The sequence below is a fragment of the Microtus oregoni genome, unplaced genomic scaffold, assembly GCF_018167655.1.
Source record: "Microtus oregoni isolate MIOR12 unplaced genomic scaffold, Mior012 000002F_ref0000024, whole genome shotgun sequence".
Taxonomy (NCBI): domain Eukaryota; kingdom Metazoa; phylum Chordata; class Mammalia; order Rodentia; family Cricetidae; genus Microtus; species Microtus oregoni.
Genome location: NW_024543061.1, coordinates 24021097 through 24038214, shown reverse-complemented (window position 1 = coordinate 24038214; position 17118 = coordinate 24021097). Strand labels below are relative to the sequence as shown.

General features: G+C 45.3%; 1 protein-coding gene across 1 annotated transcript in view; it reads right to left on the bottom strand.

Moving 5' to 3' along the window:
• Positions 1-17118, bottom strand: part of LOC121443276 (meiosis 1 associated protein) — a 77894-nt gene that overhangs the window by 27222 nt on the left and 33554 nt on the right. Inside the window, exons 4-5 of the mRNA XM_041644986.1 lie at positions 3922-4095; positions 93-255 (exon numbers count right to left, since the gene is read on the bottom strand). Of these exons, the coding sequence (XP_041500920.1) occupies positions 93-255; positions 3922-4095 (337 nt within the window). The remainder of the gene's footprint in view (positions 1-92; positions 256-3921; positions 4096-17118) is intronic.

The following is a 17118-nucleotide window of genomic DNA, read 5'->3' as shown; positions in this document are numbered from 1 at the left end:
CTGACTGCCAAGATAGACCCCGAATCTCTGCACTTCCAAGCCATGGAATTCAGAAGAATAGAGTAGAACGGTGAGGCCTTTTCGAAGCATACTTGATCACTTGCAGCTTGTATGGAGAGTCTGGAGACAGGGAAGCCATCTGGTAGAGTGTGCTGATGTCTCCTTTGGGATCATCTGTCCTCAACGTGCCATCGGCTGTCCCAGGAAGCAGGGATGGGCTGAGAAATCGCTCGTGGAGGTCACATTTCAGGCACACTACAATCAAAGGAGAGTTAGAGAAGAGGCCAGGTTACAAGTTATCTCAGGCTGCCATTAAGAGGCAAGTTCACTTTCCCTAGGCAGGCCAGGGTTAGGAGGAGGCAGGGGGATGGGAAGAAGAAGGCACGCTTGGTTGGAGGAGGAGAAGCAGATCTCCTCAAGGTTTGCTTAGCCTCTGAGCTGGGCACGATTTTCCCTGGCTACAGCTGGGCTCACCGAGAGTTTGTCTCAGAGCAAGAGGTCTGGTTTGTCCTTCATCTCGGGAAGGACGTGTGTCCTTGCTAGAGCAGCTAGAGACTTGTTAAGTCTCGAACCTGGGATAATCCGCAGAGGCCCTTGGGGAATCTTGCCTCTGCTTCCCTGCAGCTTTGGCAGGCCTGCGGGTCAGATGAAGGAAGCGCTGGAAAGCAGAACTCAGTCAGCTGACTGCTACTGTTTCTCTCTGGGATCTTCTAGGGGGCATTCAGAACTACAGGAGGAACAAGTTCCTGAAATAGCAGCTTATGTTTAATGTCTGGAAGGAACTGAGTGTTGGACCTTCAAGGCCTCGGCGCACAGGGGCGGCAATAGACATCAGGAGTGCGTGGACTGGTACTGAGCTATACTATTCTTGGGGTCTGGTGCTCTATTAAGCTTTTGGTTTCTTTTTTTTTTTTAACTTTTTTCTTTTTTTTAATAATTTATTTTTGTGTTCACTGGTGTTTTGCCTGCGTATGTGTCTCAGTGACGGGGTCAGAAGCCCTGGAACTGGAGTTACAGACAGGTGTGAGCTGCCATGTGGGTGCTGGGAATTGAACTTGGGTCTTGCCGAATAGAAGCCAGTGCTTTTAACTGCTGAGTCATCTTTCCAGGCCCCAACACTCATTCCTACCCCCACAGCCTTTGAGAGAGGCTCTCCTGCAGCCCAGACTGACTTCTGACTTGCTCCATAGCTGCAGATGACCTTGAACTCCTGCCCCTTCTGCCTTTACCTCACCTCACAGGTGCTGTGGTTTCAGGTGTGTATCATTGCTTCTGCTCCTGGCTGAGTTAGGTTTCTATGCCAGCAATTACCTTCGGGTGCCAAACGATTTGTTGCTCTAAGCCTGAGTCCTTGATGCTACAAAGCATATATATATGGTTTGAATATCAACAGAAAACCTTGTGAGGTGAGTAGGTGATGGTAATTTGAGGACTGACCAGACGGCCACGTGAGATAAAAATATAAGCAGAAGCAAACTGCAATGGCATACATCTATGAGCATGTTATCTAACTAAATCCGTCATCTTCTATACTAATTTTAAAACAACAACAACAAAAAAAAACTACGTCAAAGTCACCTAGGAAAAATGGAATGGGTGATAGATTCAGGTGGATTTCCCGGGCCCAGTTTATAAGATGTAGACTTCAATTCATCTACATTGAACCCAGGAGGGACTTTGTCTAGGAATGTGGCTCCCTTCATTTCTTCTCTGCCCGACTCTCCATTACTGGTCACTGGGATTTAGGATTGGGAAGCTTTGTCCATCTGCATGAAGGTCTCATTGGTAGCAGTAGGAAAAACCCTAAGAGGTAACTACAGTCTGATCTTTATTGTAGTTGTTGATAATCTCCATGGGCCTCATCACTCTGGAGAAGACCTAATTTCTCCAGACTCCATTCCAGTTATGCCTGACATCTGGATTCCAGCATAGCAGTAGAGATAAAACAGGCTGCAGGAGTTCCTGGCCTTTGAGGGTCCCAGCTCCACTAGAGAACGGTGAGTCACTGTCCCTTTTGTTTAGAGTAGCCTAAACACCAGGTGGGTAAGTGGTAAAAGACAAAGGTAGAAGTTCTGGAGGTAGATAGACCTGTGTTTGATGAGCAAATTCCTGACAAGAATTGTTTTTTTTTTTTTTTTTTTTTTTTTTGGGTTTTTCGAGACAGGGTTTCTCTGTAGTTTTGGAACCTGTCCTGGAACTCCCTTTGTAGACCAGGCTGGCCTCGAACTCACAGAGATCCGCCTGCCTCTGCCTCCCGAGTGCTGGGATTAAAGGCGTGCGCCACCACCGCCCGGCTCCTGACAAGAATTGTCAAGTGTACAAATAGAGATTTTTGGTCCCAAGGTGAAGGAGCCCTGGAATGGCTTTTCTATGAAGCCTGAGGAAAGTGTTTAATTCTTTGTCTTACTTTCCTCATGTGTAAAAACAGGTATAGTATTATATTTGGTTTGTAGGCAGATTTTTCACACACTAAGACAGATCTTTAGATCTTTATATCTGTCTTACAATTGCTACTGGCCAGGCGGACAATCTTAGGACTTGAATTCTCCCAGGAACGATAACATTATTCTATGTCCTATTTAATTGACAGCGTTCCCATTCTTATTGGTATAAAAACAGTGGCATGTCTTATCATTGACAGCGTCTTAGCTCTGGTGATATACTCAGTGACAGCATTTGCCTGGTGGTGCTGTGTAAAGCAGAAGGGGATTCGGCAAGAAAAGAAGTTAGTATGGCAGGGGAAAGGCACACAGATGTTAAACACAAGCTAGCTTCTGTGTACAGTTGCCGGCTGCTTTTAATTGACTGAAGTGAATGAGTGAATTCCAGAGGATGGGGTAGGGAGGAATTGGTAGGAGCAGCTTGGGACACGAAGGAGGCCCTGGGAAGACATTTTACAGGCAAAGGAAAGACAGATTATGATATCATCAAGTTAAGCCATCAGGCCCTAGGTGCTATAAAAGAAAAATTCCTTAGTGTATATTTGAGTGTGTGTGTGTGTGTGTGTGTGTGTGCGTATGTATATATGTATGTATGGCATGGAACATATGTGTAGGCCAAAGAACAACCTGTGGGAGTCTGTTCTTCCATAACACAGGACCTGGGACTGAATTCCAGTTGTCAGGCTTAGTGGCAAGTGCCTTTATCCACTGAGCCATCTTGCTGGTGCCAAGCCCTAGGTTTAAATGGAGAAAGAAGCAGAATCTGATAGCTGTCCCTGGGAAGAGGGGAAGCATCCTTCCTATTTAATTATACTTTCAGAGGGCTTTTCCCCATTCTGAAAGAGCAATAGTCATGGCAGAGTTCTCTTACTGTAGGAGAAGAGATTTCAAACAGACTGCTAACTGGGGTTGGAGAGATGGCTCAGCAGTGCAAAGGTGGAAGAAGGTGTCAGACGCCCTGGAAATGGGGTTACAGGAGATCGTGAGCTGCCACGTGGGTGCTGGGAACTGATTCTAGGTCCTCCACAAGAGTAGCCAGTGCCCTTAGCCACTGAGCCGTCTCCCCAGACCCCTGAGAAGATTTTTATTTACTGTTATTATTCTTACCAAGGCAGTGTTGATATTATCAAGGTAAAAGTCTCTTGGATTATAGTACCAACAATACCTACCACATTAAGAGTGAGAATATTGAGGACAGTGCACGATTCAGTATATCCTGCTATGGTGCAGCGAATATCTTATCACTGAGGCATCAAGGACTTTGCCTCTATAACCACTTGGCTCTCGCTGGCTGGAACGGTCACCCTTTAGAGCCTTTCTCTTTAAAGCCAAGCTGTCACTAGACAGTGTCACCCAGTCCTCCTCCAACCCATAGACCTCAAATGATCTGTATTGTGATGACTCCCCAGATAATCTAGATTTGTAATTTTAGACAAGGAGAGACTTTGCCTACAGAACCTATCTTTTCAGGGTTGTGTACTTGGATTATCCTTGGCTGTGGAAGAAGGAGGAAGGCTCTGTGGAGCAAGAAGAAGATGGATGTGTTCTCGGTCTGTTTCACTGTTATGCAGCCAGGCTTTGAAGAAGACCTCCATGCTGACGACATCATTGTCAAGAGTCTGAAGGACAATGTCAGCTTCCAGGAGAGCACTCTCTGCAGAAGGAGGAAGGAGAATGGTGGTTAAGGGGGTCTCTTTGTGTGTGTGTGTGTATGGGTGAGGCTGGGAAGATGACTGACTGTAAGAACATTTTCTGCTCTTGCAGAGGACCTGCGTTCAATCCCTGGCACCTATGCCAGGTGGCACACAGCGCCTGCAATTCCAGCTTCTGGAATCTGATGCTCTCTTCTAAACTCCCAGCCCCTGTACTCACACAATTCAAAATAAAAATAAGTCTTTATAATTATTTAAATACAGATTTATTTTAATTAAAATTATTTCTGTGTTGGGGTTGGAGAGACGGCTCAGCTGTTGAGAGCATTGGGCTTGCAGAGGATCCGGGTTTGATTCCCAGCACCCACATGGTGGCTCAAAACTGTCTGCAACTCAAGTCCCAGGGGATCCAACACCCTCTTTGAACTTCAGCAGGCACCAGACATGCATGTGGTGCATACATATGCATGCAGGCAAAATGCTCATACATGTAAAATAATAAAATAAATTTTGAAAAGGATAAAAATCGTTGTGTTTGGGTGTTTGGTCTGCATAAAAGTTTGTGCACCACAAACGTGCCTGACACCCACAGAGGGCAGAAGAGGGTATCAGATGCCTCGGAACTGGAGGCATAGATGGCAGAAGATCAGATGCCTTAGAACTGGAGGTAGAGATGGCAGAAGAGGGAATTGACACTTCAGAACTGGAGGTATAGATAGCAGAAAAGGGTATCGGATGCCCTGGAACTGGACTAGACAGCTGCTGTGAGCTATCTTGAGGGTGCTCGGAATTGAATTTAGCAGAGTACTCTTAACTACTGAGTCATTTCTCATTTTCATTTTTTTAATTATGTGTCTCTCTCTGTGTGTGTGTGTCTGCATGTAGGTATGTGCAAGTAAATGCAGGTGTCTGTAGTGGTCAGAAGAGGGTGTCAGATTCCCCTGAGCTGGAGTTACAGATGGCTATGAGCTACCTGTGTGCCGGGAACCTCCTGAGAGCACAGCAAGTACTGAACCATTTCTCCAGCCCAAGCGTTCAACTATTATTGTTGTTGTTATTATTATTTTTGAGACAGGGTTTAACTGTGTATCCCTGGCTGTCCTTGGTCTCACTACATAGATCAGGATGTTTTGAACTCATAGAGATCTGCCTGCCTCTACTTCTCAAGTGCTGGGATTAAAAGCATGCACCACCACACCCAGCTAAGTGTTTAATTTTTAACTAAACATTTTTTTCCAAGATAGAGTCCTGCTATGCAGCTCTGGCTGGCCCAGCACTCACTGTGTAGGGCAGGCGTTGAACCTGCCACAAGCCTCCTACCTTTGTTTCCCAGTTGCTGGGATTACAAACATGAACCGTCACACATATCTAAGTTTGTAATTATAAATTTTTAAAAGTATGAACTTTAAGTATACTTGTCTTCTGATACATCAATTGCATGTCTCAATAACTGTCCTAGCCACATTCTTGAAGCATACACAAGTGACATATATAAAGACATTAGGTACAACATTGTCATAACAACAATCAAACTCCAAACAGGAAGCAAATCTAATGTCTATCAATAGAGGAGTGTTAAAACAAATTACAAAATTACAACACACTCAAACTGGTGTGTACTATGTAACTGTTAGCAATTTAAAGATAAATATACCAACATGGAATCTAGAAGGGAGTAATGGAGGAAGTTGTAGGGCAGATATGATCCCATTTGTATAAACATAAAACTACCTGTATAAGTGCATACATGTGTATGTACAAGTACTTTATAAACGTCTGAGAGGCTGCCATCCAACTGTTAGTTCTGAGACACATTCCTTTTTCATTCACACGCCTTTGTTCTCTATACTTTATCTTTTTTTGTGGGGTGGGGAGTTAAGACAGGGCTTCTCTGTAGCCTGTCCTAGAACTAGCTCTTGTAGACCAGGCTGGCCTCAAACTCACAGAAATCCGCCTGTCTCTGCCTCCTGAGGGCTGGGATTAAAGGTGTGTGCCACCACTGTCTGGCTTCTACATTTAATCTAATTGTGTATTTCTGTTATAAAATATCCCAAGGGTCTGCAGAGATGACTCAGCAGTTAAGAATGCTTGTTGTTCTTGCAAAGGACCAGAGTTCAGTTCCAGCACTCATACTGGGCAACTCGCAAACACCTGAAAGTCTAGCTCTAAGGGATCCAATGTCCTCTTCCGGCATCCATGGGCACTTGCCCAAACATGGCATGTGTACATACACACACATCAAATAAATAAAATATATCTTTTTAAAAAAACACTAAAAATATTAAAGCGATGAAAAATTAAATTAATCTGCATAACAATGCAGGTTTAGTTATTAGCAAGGGACTAATTTTGTGTTGTCATTTATATATACATACCTCTTAAGATGAATCTGAACATCTAAAAGGAAAAGGATGAACCGCTGTATTGGGTTTTACCTATGATACAGATCACAGAGTTAGCTGTTGACAAACTGTCTCACAAGTGTGTTTGGCATGAAGAGAAGGGACTGTCTGGTGTGATGAGTGGTTCTGGGTAGGTGAGTTGACAGGCTTTCCTGGGTACTTCTGACTTCAGCCAGATCTACCTCTGGTGCTGGGATCTGCTTCTGTAGATAACTGTTGTCAGGGAAAGTCAAACAGAAAAATCTACGGGAAGAGTTGAGGAGAAACCCTGAGGGGCTTGCTGAGATACAAAGGGCCTAAGAAAAGCCAGTGGCTCAAATGAATTAACTTCTGTGTATGAGTCATGAATGCCGGGCGGTTTATTTCTAGAGCGACATTCCTGAGGACAAGTTGGTAGAGGTGGCAGACTCCTCGCCAAGAGAACAAAGAAGGTTCAGTCCAAGGTGCTGGCTCCACACAGGCAGCGCAGGGTGTTAGATGACTTCACATCTCGTTCAAGGACAGGGAGAGCAAGTACACCTTTTTCTTTTTTCTGGTCAGCATGATTAACTCTGCTAAATAGCTATGCAGATTCATTCACTACTAGTCTTTCATTCACTCCATCGGGAGCACACAGCTCTCTGTTCCCATGGAATTTTAAAAGCTGCATTAGTCTTGAGCTTTCGTTCTCAATTTCCCATCGGTACCATTGTGTTTTATGGTACTATGATAATAAGTACAACGATATTGCCAAAGAAACATTTAAAGAATAACGTGGATCTGGTGATGGCATAGGCAAACAACGGATAGTCTACCTTGAGTAACACGTTTGGGGATGAGTGAGCAGCTTTCCCTTAGTGAGGCAAAAGAGCTATTCAAGCTACGGAGGCAAGTACAGGGCCAAAGAAATGGAATTTATGGGGCTGGAGAGGTGACTCAGTGGTTAAGAGCACTGGCTGCTTTTCTAGGAGATCTGGGTTCAAATCTCAGCACCCACACTTTGGCTGATAACTGCCTGCAACTCCAGTTTCCAGGGGATCCAACTTGCTACCCTATGGCTCCCCCAGGCAGCATGTGAGGCACATACATACAAAGCATCCATACACATAAAGTAAAAATAAATAAATTTTTAAAAAAGAGAGGCTCAGAGAAGTGAGGATAACAGGTACAAGATTAGAAACTCCTACAATGGGAATCAGGGGAGACAAGACATCATTGTCTATATTAAGAACCTAGAAATAACAACAACAACAAAAAAGGTTCCCTAAAGTAATTAAAACTATAAATTTAACATAGAATGCTGAAGCCACAGAAAAACAGCTCCTTTAAGAAAAAAGGAATGGGACTGGAGAGATTGCTCAGAGGTTAAGAACACTGACTGTGCTTCCAGAGGTCCTGAGTTCAATTCCCAGCAACCACATGGTGGCTCACAGCCATCTACAATGAGATCTGGTGTCCTCTTCTGGTCTGCAGACATACATGGAGCAGAACACTGTGTACATAATAAATAAAATATTTTTTAAAAAAAGAAAAAAGGAACGAAGTTGGATGTGTTGGTTCATGGTTTACCCAGTACACAGGAGGCAGAGGTAGATGGATCTCTAGAAGTTCGAAGCCATCCTGTTTTACATAGAGACTTCCCAGGTCAGGTAGAGAAACACAGTGAAGCCATATCTTTAAAAAAAAAGGGAGAAATGTTTCCTTTAACAGCAAATACACTAAGACTAGAGCAAAACAAAAGACAAGCATGATCCCCTGCTCAAGGAAGACACACAAATTGTGAGACTTTGCAGTAGCTCTACTGTTGGTCTTGCAACGTGGAGGATGGATATATATATATATATATATATATATATATATATACATATATACACTGGAGAGGGAGAAGACTGACCAGAAATGGAACACAGATAAAGCAGCAAGGATGTGGGGACCTTCTCTAAGCGTGGCTCCTACATTTGTCCCAGTGGCAGAGATGTGGGTGTCCCCTCTGTTCTTGTGAATTGTGGCAGCTACAATTTTTTTCTCTAAAATATCCTAGCTTTTCCATTAGTTCTGAACTTGGGAAGCTAAATGTCTGAGAGGGTGCTGGCAAGACGCTCAGAATGACCAGTCCTTGAACATGGCACCTCTACGATGGAAAATGCCATGTCATCAAATGTGCCAAGGAGTCAGTCTTCCCCAGAGTGTGCATTGTTTGTGTTTCTTTAAAAATTTAATTAATTTATTTTTATGAGAATAAGTATTTTGCCTGCATGCATACCTGGGCCAAGTATGTGGAGTATCCACAGAGGCCAAAAAATGGCATTGGGTCCCCTGGAGCTTGATTTCCAGATGGTTGTGAGGCACCTTGTGGGTGATGGGAATTGCTGGGAATCAAACCTGAGTCCTCTGGAAGAGTAGCCAGTGTTTGTAACTGCTGAGCCATCTCTCCAACCCCATTTTTTTCTTTCTCCCTTTCTCTCTTTCTCTCCTTTCTTCTCTCTCCTCTCTCTCTCTCTCTCTCTCTCTCTCTCTCTCTCTCTTCGTTTTTTGGAGATAAGGTTTCTCTGCATAACGGTCCTGGCATCCTGGAACTCACTCTGTAGACCAGTCTGTCCTCAAACTCACTGAGAACCACCTGCCTCTGCCTCCCAAGTGCTGGGATTAAAGGCGTGCATCACCAGTGCCCAGCTCTACACCCCATTTCTAATTTCTTAACCTATATATTTGGGGAATAGCAACAGCAGAACGTTTCCTTTGAAGGAATTCTCATGTTGTCTCCACAGCGGTGCTGCGCTTCAGGTTTGAGTCTTCATTTCACTGCCTCAGGAGGAGTGGCATCCTTTCAGGGACAAGAAACAGATGGTTCCTCTGATGATGGCCGTTCTCCCAGAGGATTCAGGGTTGATTCTATTGTAACCTACACATCTTGGAGCGCTTAGTATGGTCCCTCACTCCTCAGGGATCCCACACTCCTCTTCCTCTGTGATGGCCCAGGCTGTTCCTCCTCATTGCCACCTGTTGACACCTTATTTTTCAAGATCAAGTTCAAATGCCACCTGCTACACGCCCTGATCTGTTTGTAGGTGATACTGGCAGGGTATATAGTTCATTTTACATTCTATGCTGTCACTGTGGTGATTTGGGAACACATTTGATCGTCCCCCATTTAAACGCAGGCTTCTTTTCACGGACATCCTCCCCATCCCCCAGCTCAGGGCCTTGGCCAGAGCTGGAGCTGAGCAAAGCCTGTTGTTCCCTTTGCTTTTCCTGTGTCTCTTCTGCTTCAGCTAAGTTTGTCTCCTCATCACATGACTTCCTTCCTTCCTTAGGGCTTTTATTACTCCATTAATCCATGGTGTGCAGCTCCTCCAGCATTTGACTCAGAACTTTGTCCAGGAGCTATGTTTAAGTATCTTCTTTTGTCTGCTTTAATTAGCACCTTCTGGGTGTTTGTGGGCTCATTTCTACGCTGTTAATCATACTCATTATTCCTTCCGCAGAATCTCTCTTCCTGAGTATATGAAAGGCAGTGAGATTTAGTGGATAGAGCAGGGCTCGAATTGTGCTGTGCATATTGTTAGTTGTGTGTTCTTGGGTGGGGTGGGGACTTGAACCTATTTCCTACTTATCACAAAGCACTACAAAGTGAGATGTTTGTGAACAGCATGCAGTAGGTACAACTCCTTCCTCCTCCTCCTCCTTCCCTTCCCTCTCCCTGACACTCTGAGAAGAAACAGGGTCTCCTGCGGCCCAGGTTCATCTCACACCGTTCTGTAGCCAAGGATGATCCTGAATGTCCCATCTTCCTGTTTTCACTTTCTGGGTGTGGGATGATAGGGACTGGCTATATCCAGTTTATGTGCTGCCGAGGGCCAAGCCCAGGGCTTTGTGTGTGAAAGATAAGCATGCCAGTAACCAAGCCACGTGCCCAGCCCTTTTCCTCTTCTCTCATCTACGGAATGGTTCACTCTCATAGGCCAAAAAAAAAAAAAAAAAACAGTACTTTTATTTTTTTCTTGGTCATCGTTCTTGGCTTCTATTGCGGTGTTTCTCATAAATATAACTAGATGTGCTAAACCTGGGAGCTGGAAAGGAAATATTGCCCTTAGCTGCTGGAGAGCGGCTCCCACATTGGCTAGAAGGCAGGGCGCTGTATGTCTGATGAAACAGGCTCCCTTGATTGGGTGCTCCAGTGAAATTACAGCTAAGTGTTCCGTTGGCCTCGCCTGAGTCACTGTGTCCCCAGGAGGCCTCATTCATATTCTATGTGTGGACTTATTCTGCCCTCTAGTGGCTACAAGCCACGTCAGCCTTCATTGAGCCCTCCGAAGTGTGTTGTTTATGGGATTCTCTACATGTGTACTAGATGACTGGGTTCTTCTTGACATAAAAGGTCTAAGATGTAGGTGGTTCCAGCGAAATGGAACTCCCAGACTGCCCTGCAGCTCATACCCACTCCCTCAAAAGCCTAGAGATCAGCCCTGTTCTACCAACGGCCCTGCGGTGGCCTGCCCTTGGGAATCCTGGAATTTCAAGCGGTGTCATCTCTGTGTGTAAAGGTGCATTTGGGTTGGGAAGGGGAAGAGGGCAGGCATGTAACTTTTACCAGATTCTCAGAAAGTCTCTGTGAGCCTTAAGGTACCAGTCAAGATTTATTATTCTTATTACTTGTATACGTGAGGCTATGTGCTTGTAAATGACGGTGCCTGTGGAGGCCAGAGGCACTAGGTCCCCTGAGTCCGGAATTGTGTGCAGTTATGAGTCACTTGATGTGCGTCCTGGGAATTGAATCCCGTCCTCTGCAAGGGCTTGACACTTTTAACCAGTACGCCATATTTCTAGTCCCTGAAGCTCTCTCTTTAAATATATTTGTTTATTTGGGGTGTGTGTATATGTATGTGCACACACACACATGTGCATATGTGTGGTGGTCAGAGGACAACTTGCAGGAGTCATTTCTCTCCTTCCACCATGTGGGTCTTGAAGGTCAAGCTCAGGTCATCAGGCTTAGCGACAACCACTAAGCCATCTCCCTAGTCCCTGAATCTTTTGTTCTTTGGTTTGTGTGTTTTAAGGGAACACAAATGGGCACCACCCTTTAGGGGGAGCAGTCTTAGGAATATTTCTTGACAGTTAAGCTTGCATTGGGTTTTGCGACTGGTCTTTCTCTGGATGCTACAGATGCGGTGTAGAGCGTCCTAGCCAGACAAGAGCATACATACGCTGCTGTGCACCAAGCCTGCTTCCTTGTCTTCTCCTGTGCCGCCAGGACTAGCCTCATGCCTGGCACACAGCAGGGTTCAGTAAATGCTTCAATGAACAGAAAGAATGAATTCTATCCAGGCTGCTAAATAGTTTCTTTGTGACCTCAGGCCAGTCACAGCTCTGTAACTGCAACTCTTACATCTGTGTGATGGTTTGAATGGGGCGTCCATATAGTCTTGGGCATTTGAATACCTGGTCCTCAGTTAGTGGCATTATTTGTGGAGGATTAGGAAATGCCGCATTGCTGGAGGAAGTGTGTGACTGGGAGTGGGCCTGAAGAGCTTAAGGCCTGGCTCGACTGCCACTTTGTCTTCTTTGCTTTATGTTTGTGTTTGAAGATGTGAGCTCTCCTGCTGCTGCTGTTGTGCCTGGTGTCTGCCGCCTGGTGCCTGCTGCCGTGCCTGGTGCCTGCTGCCGTGCCTGGTGCCTGCTGCCGTGCCTGGTGCCTGCTGCCGTGCCTGGTGCCTGCTGCCGTGCCTGGTGCCTGCTTCCGTGCCTGGTGCCTGCTTCCGTACCTGGTGCCTGCTGCCGTGCCTGGTGCCTGCTGCCGTGCCTGGTGCCTGCTGCCGTGCCTGGTGCCTGCTGCCGTGCCTGGTGCCTGCTGCCGTGCCTGGTGCCTGCTGCCGTGCCTGGTGCCTGCTGCCGTGCCTGGTGCCTGGGGTCTGCTGCCTGCTGCTAGGCCTGGTGCCAGGCTGCCCTCTCTACAACCATAGCCAAGACAGCTCTTCCTTCTCTAAGTTGCCTTGGTCATGGTGTTCCACCACAGCGACAGGAAGGTAACTGATGCTGTGAGCTGGAAGTGATAGCGATGCCCAGGCTGAGCACCTGCTGAACAGAAAGGAAGGACCCCAGACACCAGGAATCACGGCAGACTTTAAAGCACCATGCAGCTCCAGGCATAAAGATTAAAACGCTGCCTCTCGGAAGTCTACCAAGATGAGAACATTTTAGACACTAAAAGCCTTGTCATTTCTTTTTCTTTTTCTTTTTTTTTGTGTGTGTGCTGAAAATGTCAATGAAGTATATTATCCAAATTGGAAGAAAAAATATTTTAACTATAGTTATCAATGGTCCTGTTTTTATTTTATTAAAAAGTGAAACCCCTATGTAAAAGAGGTTGCTTAGTGGTTATTGAGATATGTTGAAGCCTAAAGTATTATTTGGAACTGGAGAGGGCTCAGTTGGTAAAGTCTTGCCTCACAAGCACGAGGACCTGGGTTTAATCTCTAGATTCTACATACAAATGTTGGGGCATGGCGGTGTGCGTCTGCAGTTCAAGCACCGGGGAGGCGGGGCAGGAGGGCAGCTGGTGTTCACTGGACAACAGTTTAGTCTAGTTGGTGAACCCTAGAGCCATGGGAGAATCTGTCTCAAAGGAAGGTGACACCCAAGATGGTGCCCTGACATGCATATCTCCCCATATCAATAAAACATAAAAACAGAAAAAGTATTATTTGGCTTGGTAAACACTAGTCTTAGAAGATATTTAAAACTCTTCCGTGATTGCAGCATTAGGGAAACTGAGGCAGAATTGCTGTGAATTTGTCTGTGGGGTAGGTACCAAGTACTAGGGCAGTCGGACCTGTAAAGAGACCCTGTTTTAAAACCAAAAGTCTTTTATTGCCCCTACAGACATTAATTTACGTGTTATACAACTTAAAGGTACTTATTGTAACCTGATATTCAAAGATTTAAAGCTGACTGGGAAGTAGTGGTTTTATGGGCACTGTGGTCAGAGAGGACAAGGGAGGGTGGATGAAGACAGGGCTAGGAAGACATTCAATCTGACAGCATGGCCCCAGCAACCACAGCAAAGCATTCCTTCTTTGAACATTTAACATTTTATTTATTGATTATCATTATTTGTGTATCCAAACAGGCACACACGGCCGCGCATGCACCAGGGCACGAGTGTGGAGGTCAGAGCACTTTAGGGAGTCAGTGCTCTAATTTCACGTGAAATCCAGGGATTGGACTCGGGGCATCGCGCTTGCATAGTGAGCTAAGTGGAGTAAGGAGTTGGAAAGGTCTCGGAAACGAAGCACATCCCAAAGCATGTGCACATACGCACACCTAGACTGCATGACTGTGATTCTGTGCACATTCGCATCACTGGGGGCGATTTTCAGGATACTGCATTCATGAAAGAGGAACTGGGGACTCAAAGGCCAGCCCATACAAACTTTAAAAGATATTTACAAATTCCCCTCCAAAAGAGTTGTGGCACTGTGTTTCGGTATCAGTTCCCCTGTGTTATAAATCCCAGTGCTTTCCCCTAGTTTTCCAGTTGTCCTTTGATAGCATTGTGACTTCTTATCATGTCAACAATATTAATTAAAAATTACGTTTATTTATCTGCCTATTTATTTATCGGTGTGTGTGCACGGTGTAGGTGTGCATGTGGTAGTCACACTGTCAAGATGTGGCAAGAGTCAGTTCTCCTCTAGAGATTGGACTAAGGTATGGAGCCCCGGTCTTTGGGCTTGGCAGGAAGTACTTTTACTCACTGAGACAGCTCACTGGCTTAGATTTTAATTAGAAACATTTATTCCTTTATTTCTGTGTGTGGGAGCGTATGTATGTGTGCGCAGGTATGTGTCCCCATGCTTGCACGTGTGGAGGCCAGAGGTCAAGTTCAACGTCTTCCTCTATGGTTCTCCACCTTATTTCTGAGATAGTTTCTCTTTGAACACAGAGCTCACTGTTTTGGCTAGACGGCCTAGCCAGTTAGCCACTAGGTTCCTCCTGCCTCCACCCACCAGTTCTGGAATTACAGGAGGTGCTGCAGTGTCTGGCCCTTTAATATGAATGCTGGAGGTCAAATTCTGGTCCTCACGTTTGCATAGCAAGCTCTTTATCCTTTAGCCATTGCCCAGTCCAAACCTCGAGGAAGAAAAGAGGTGAGCCAGGTTCTCGGGAAAGTGAGGAGGACGGCCACTAGAAGAGAGAGCCCGAGAGCACCGAATGGTGAGCCTAAGCACAGTCCAAGGCCCTATCTGCCCCTGCCTGATGGAGGAAGCTCATTGGCTAATAAAGGCACTGCCCTGGCCCATTTTATTGGTTAGAGGATAGGTGGGAGGAGAAAACAGGACAGAACACTGGGAGGAAGAGGAAGTGAGCTCAGAGACTTGACAGCTCTCCTCTAGGGAGCAGATGCCTCAGCAGAGACGCCATGCCCCGCTCCCGGGATGAAGCTCCGACCCAGGATGGACTAGGCTAGAATCTCCCCGGTAAGCACACCTTGGGGTGCTACACACAGATGATTAGAAATGGGCTAAATTAATATGTGAGAATTAGCCTAGAAGAGATTGGGCCAAGCAGTGTTTAAAAGAATACAGTGTCCATGTAATTATTTCGGGGCATAAGCTAGCCGGGCAGGCGGCTGGGGTGTTGGGGACGCAGCCCCGCCACCGCCCTTACTACTTCACCTGCCCTACACATATGGGGCAAATGGAACACAGCTTAGAATTTAGGCAAAAGAATGGGACTGAGGCCAGGCGTGGTGGCACACACCTTTAATCCCAGCACTCAGAGGCAGAGGCACGCAGGTCTCTGTGAGTTCAAGGTCAGTCTAGTCTACTTAGTGAGTTCCACAGCAGCCAGAGTTACCTAATGAGAGACCCTGTCTCAAATAACATCAACAAGCAAAACAAATAGGAAAAGAATGGGACTGGGAATTTGAGTGTTTGCTCACTGCAGGACCAATGTGTGGCAGTCTGAGGCTAACAAAGTTAGTTGTCTGACAAAACGAACAAAAACCGCTCCAAAACAACACAATAGAACCTAAAATCTCTATATCATAGCATTCACAAAATAAAATCAAAATGTTTTTGGCATATAGAGAAAGAAACCATGGCTCAGTCTCAATGGAAAACACAGATCACAGATGCAAACCCTAACATGATAAAGATGTTGCATCTACCAGATAAGGACTTTGTACTAGCATAATTGAAATCATTCTATGTTCACAAAAATGAATAGAAATGTAAGAAATGTCAGTAGAGAAACAGAAACTATAAAAGGTAGACAAATGAAGCTTTTGGACTTAAAAATACAATATCTAAACAAAAATAATCACATGGGCTTAAAAGCAGGACAAAAAAATGAAAGAGGAAGAAGTGAGTGACTTAAAAAGTGACTTAGTGACCTGAAGAGACAAAATTGAACAAAATAAACAAACGGGTGGCGACACAGCACAGCTGGCAGAGGGCTTGCTTAGCTTGCACAGTCTTGGGTTCTGTTTCCAGCACTATGAAATCAGATGAGTGGCACACGCCACTTTAACATATGGGTAACTGGAGCCTTAGGAGAAAAGGGCTATAGCACAAAAGTATTCGAAGAAATAATGGTAGAAAACTTTTCAACTTAGGCTACAGATTTAAGTGAATAGGTTTGGTAAGGTGTGGTGGTGCACACCTTTAACTTCAGCACTTGGGAGGCAGAGGGAGATGGGTGTCTGTGAGTTTGGGGCCAGTCTGGTCAACAAATTGAGTTCTAGGCCAGTCAAGGTTACACAGTGAGACCCTGTCTTAAAAAGGAAAATAAAGCATGTAGACTCAAGTCCTCTTTCCTGGAGCCTCCTCAGTGGTCAGGAGTGTATATTTCGTCCCACTCAGCAGCATCAGAAACACACTGAGAAACCCAGCAAAGTGAATGATGAATGCCAGATTCGTGCTTTCTGTGCGAAACGCGGGGGCCACAGAAGTCGCTCTGTGAAGAGTGGAAGGGCTATGTGGTCCGAGTCAGTGGTGGGAGCGGAAAGCAAGGTTTTCCCATGAAGCAAGGCATCTTGAGCCCCATTGCAGAGCGCACCTGCTGATGAGTGAGTGGCATCTCTCATATGGAGAGCTGGAGAAAGGAAGCACAAGTCTGTTTGATATGGTGGAGGCCAATCTGAGTTCTCAGTTTGATCATGGTAAAAAAGGGAGAGAAGGATATTCCTAGACCGACTGGTACTGCTGTATCTCAGCAGTTGCAGCCCCAAAAGGCTAGCAGAATCTTGAAGCTGCTCAATCTCTCTAAAGAGGATGATGTCTGCCAATAAGTTGTCAGAAAGTCCTTAAACAAAGAAGGCAAGCCCAGAACCAAAGTACCCAAGGTTCAGAGTCTTGTCACTCCACTCGTCCTGCAACATAGATGCTAAAATATTGCTTTGAAGAAACAATACATTAAGATAAACAAAGAGGAAGCTGCAGAATATGCTATGCTTCTGTCCAAGAGAATGAAGGAAGCCAAAGGAAAATGCCAAGAATAGAACGTGGAAAGATGTAAGCTGTCCTGACTGAGAGCTTCTATTTTTGAATCTAGTCAAAAATGAGTTTTTAAGAGTAACAAATAAATGATCAGATCTTGAAAATAATATGATTTAAGAGGCTAGTGAACTCTAGACAAGAT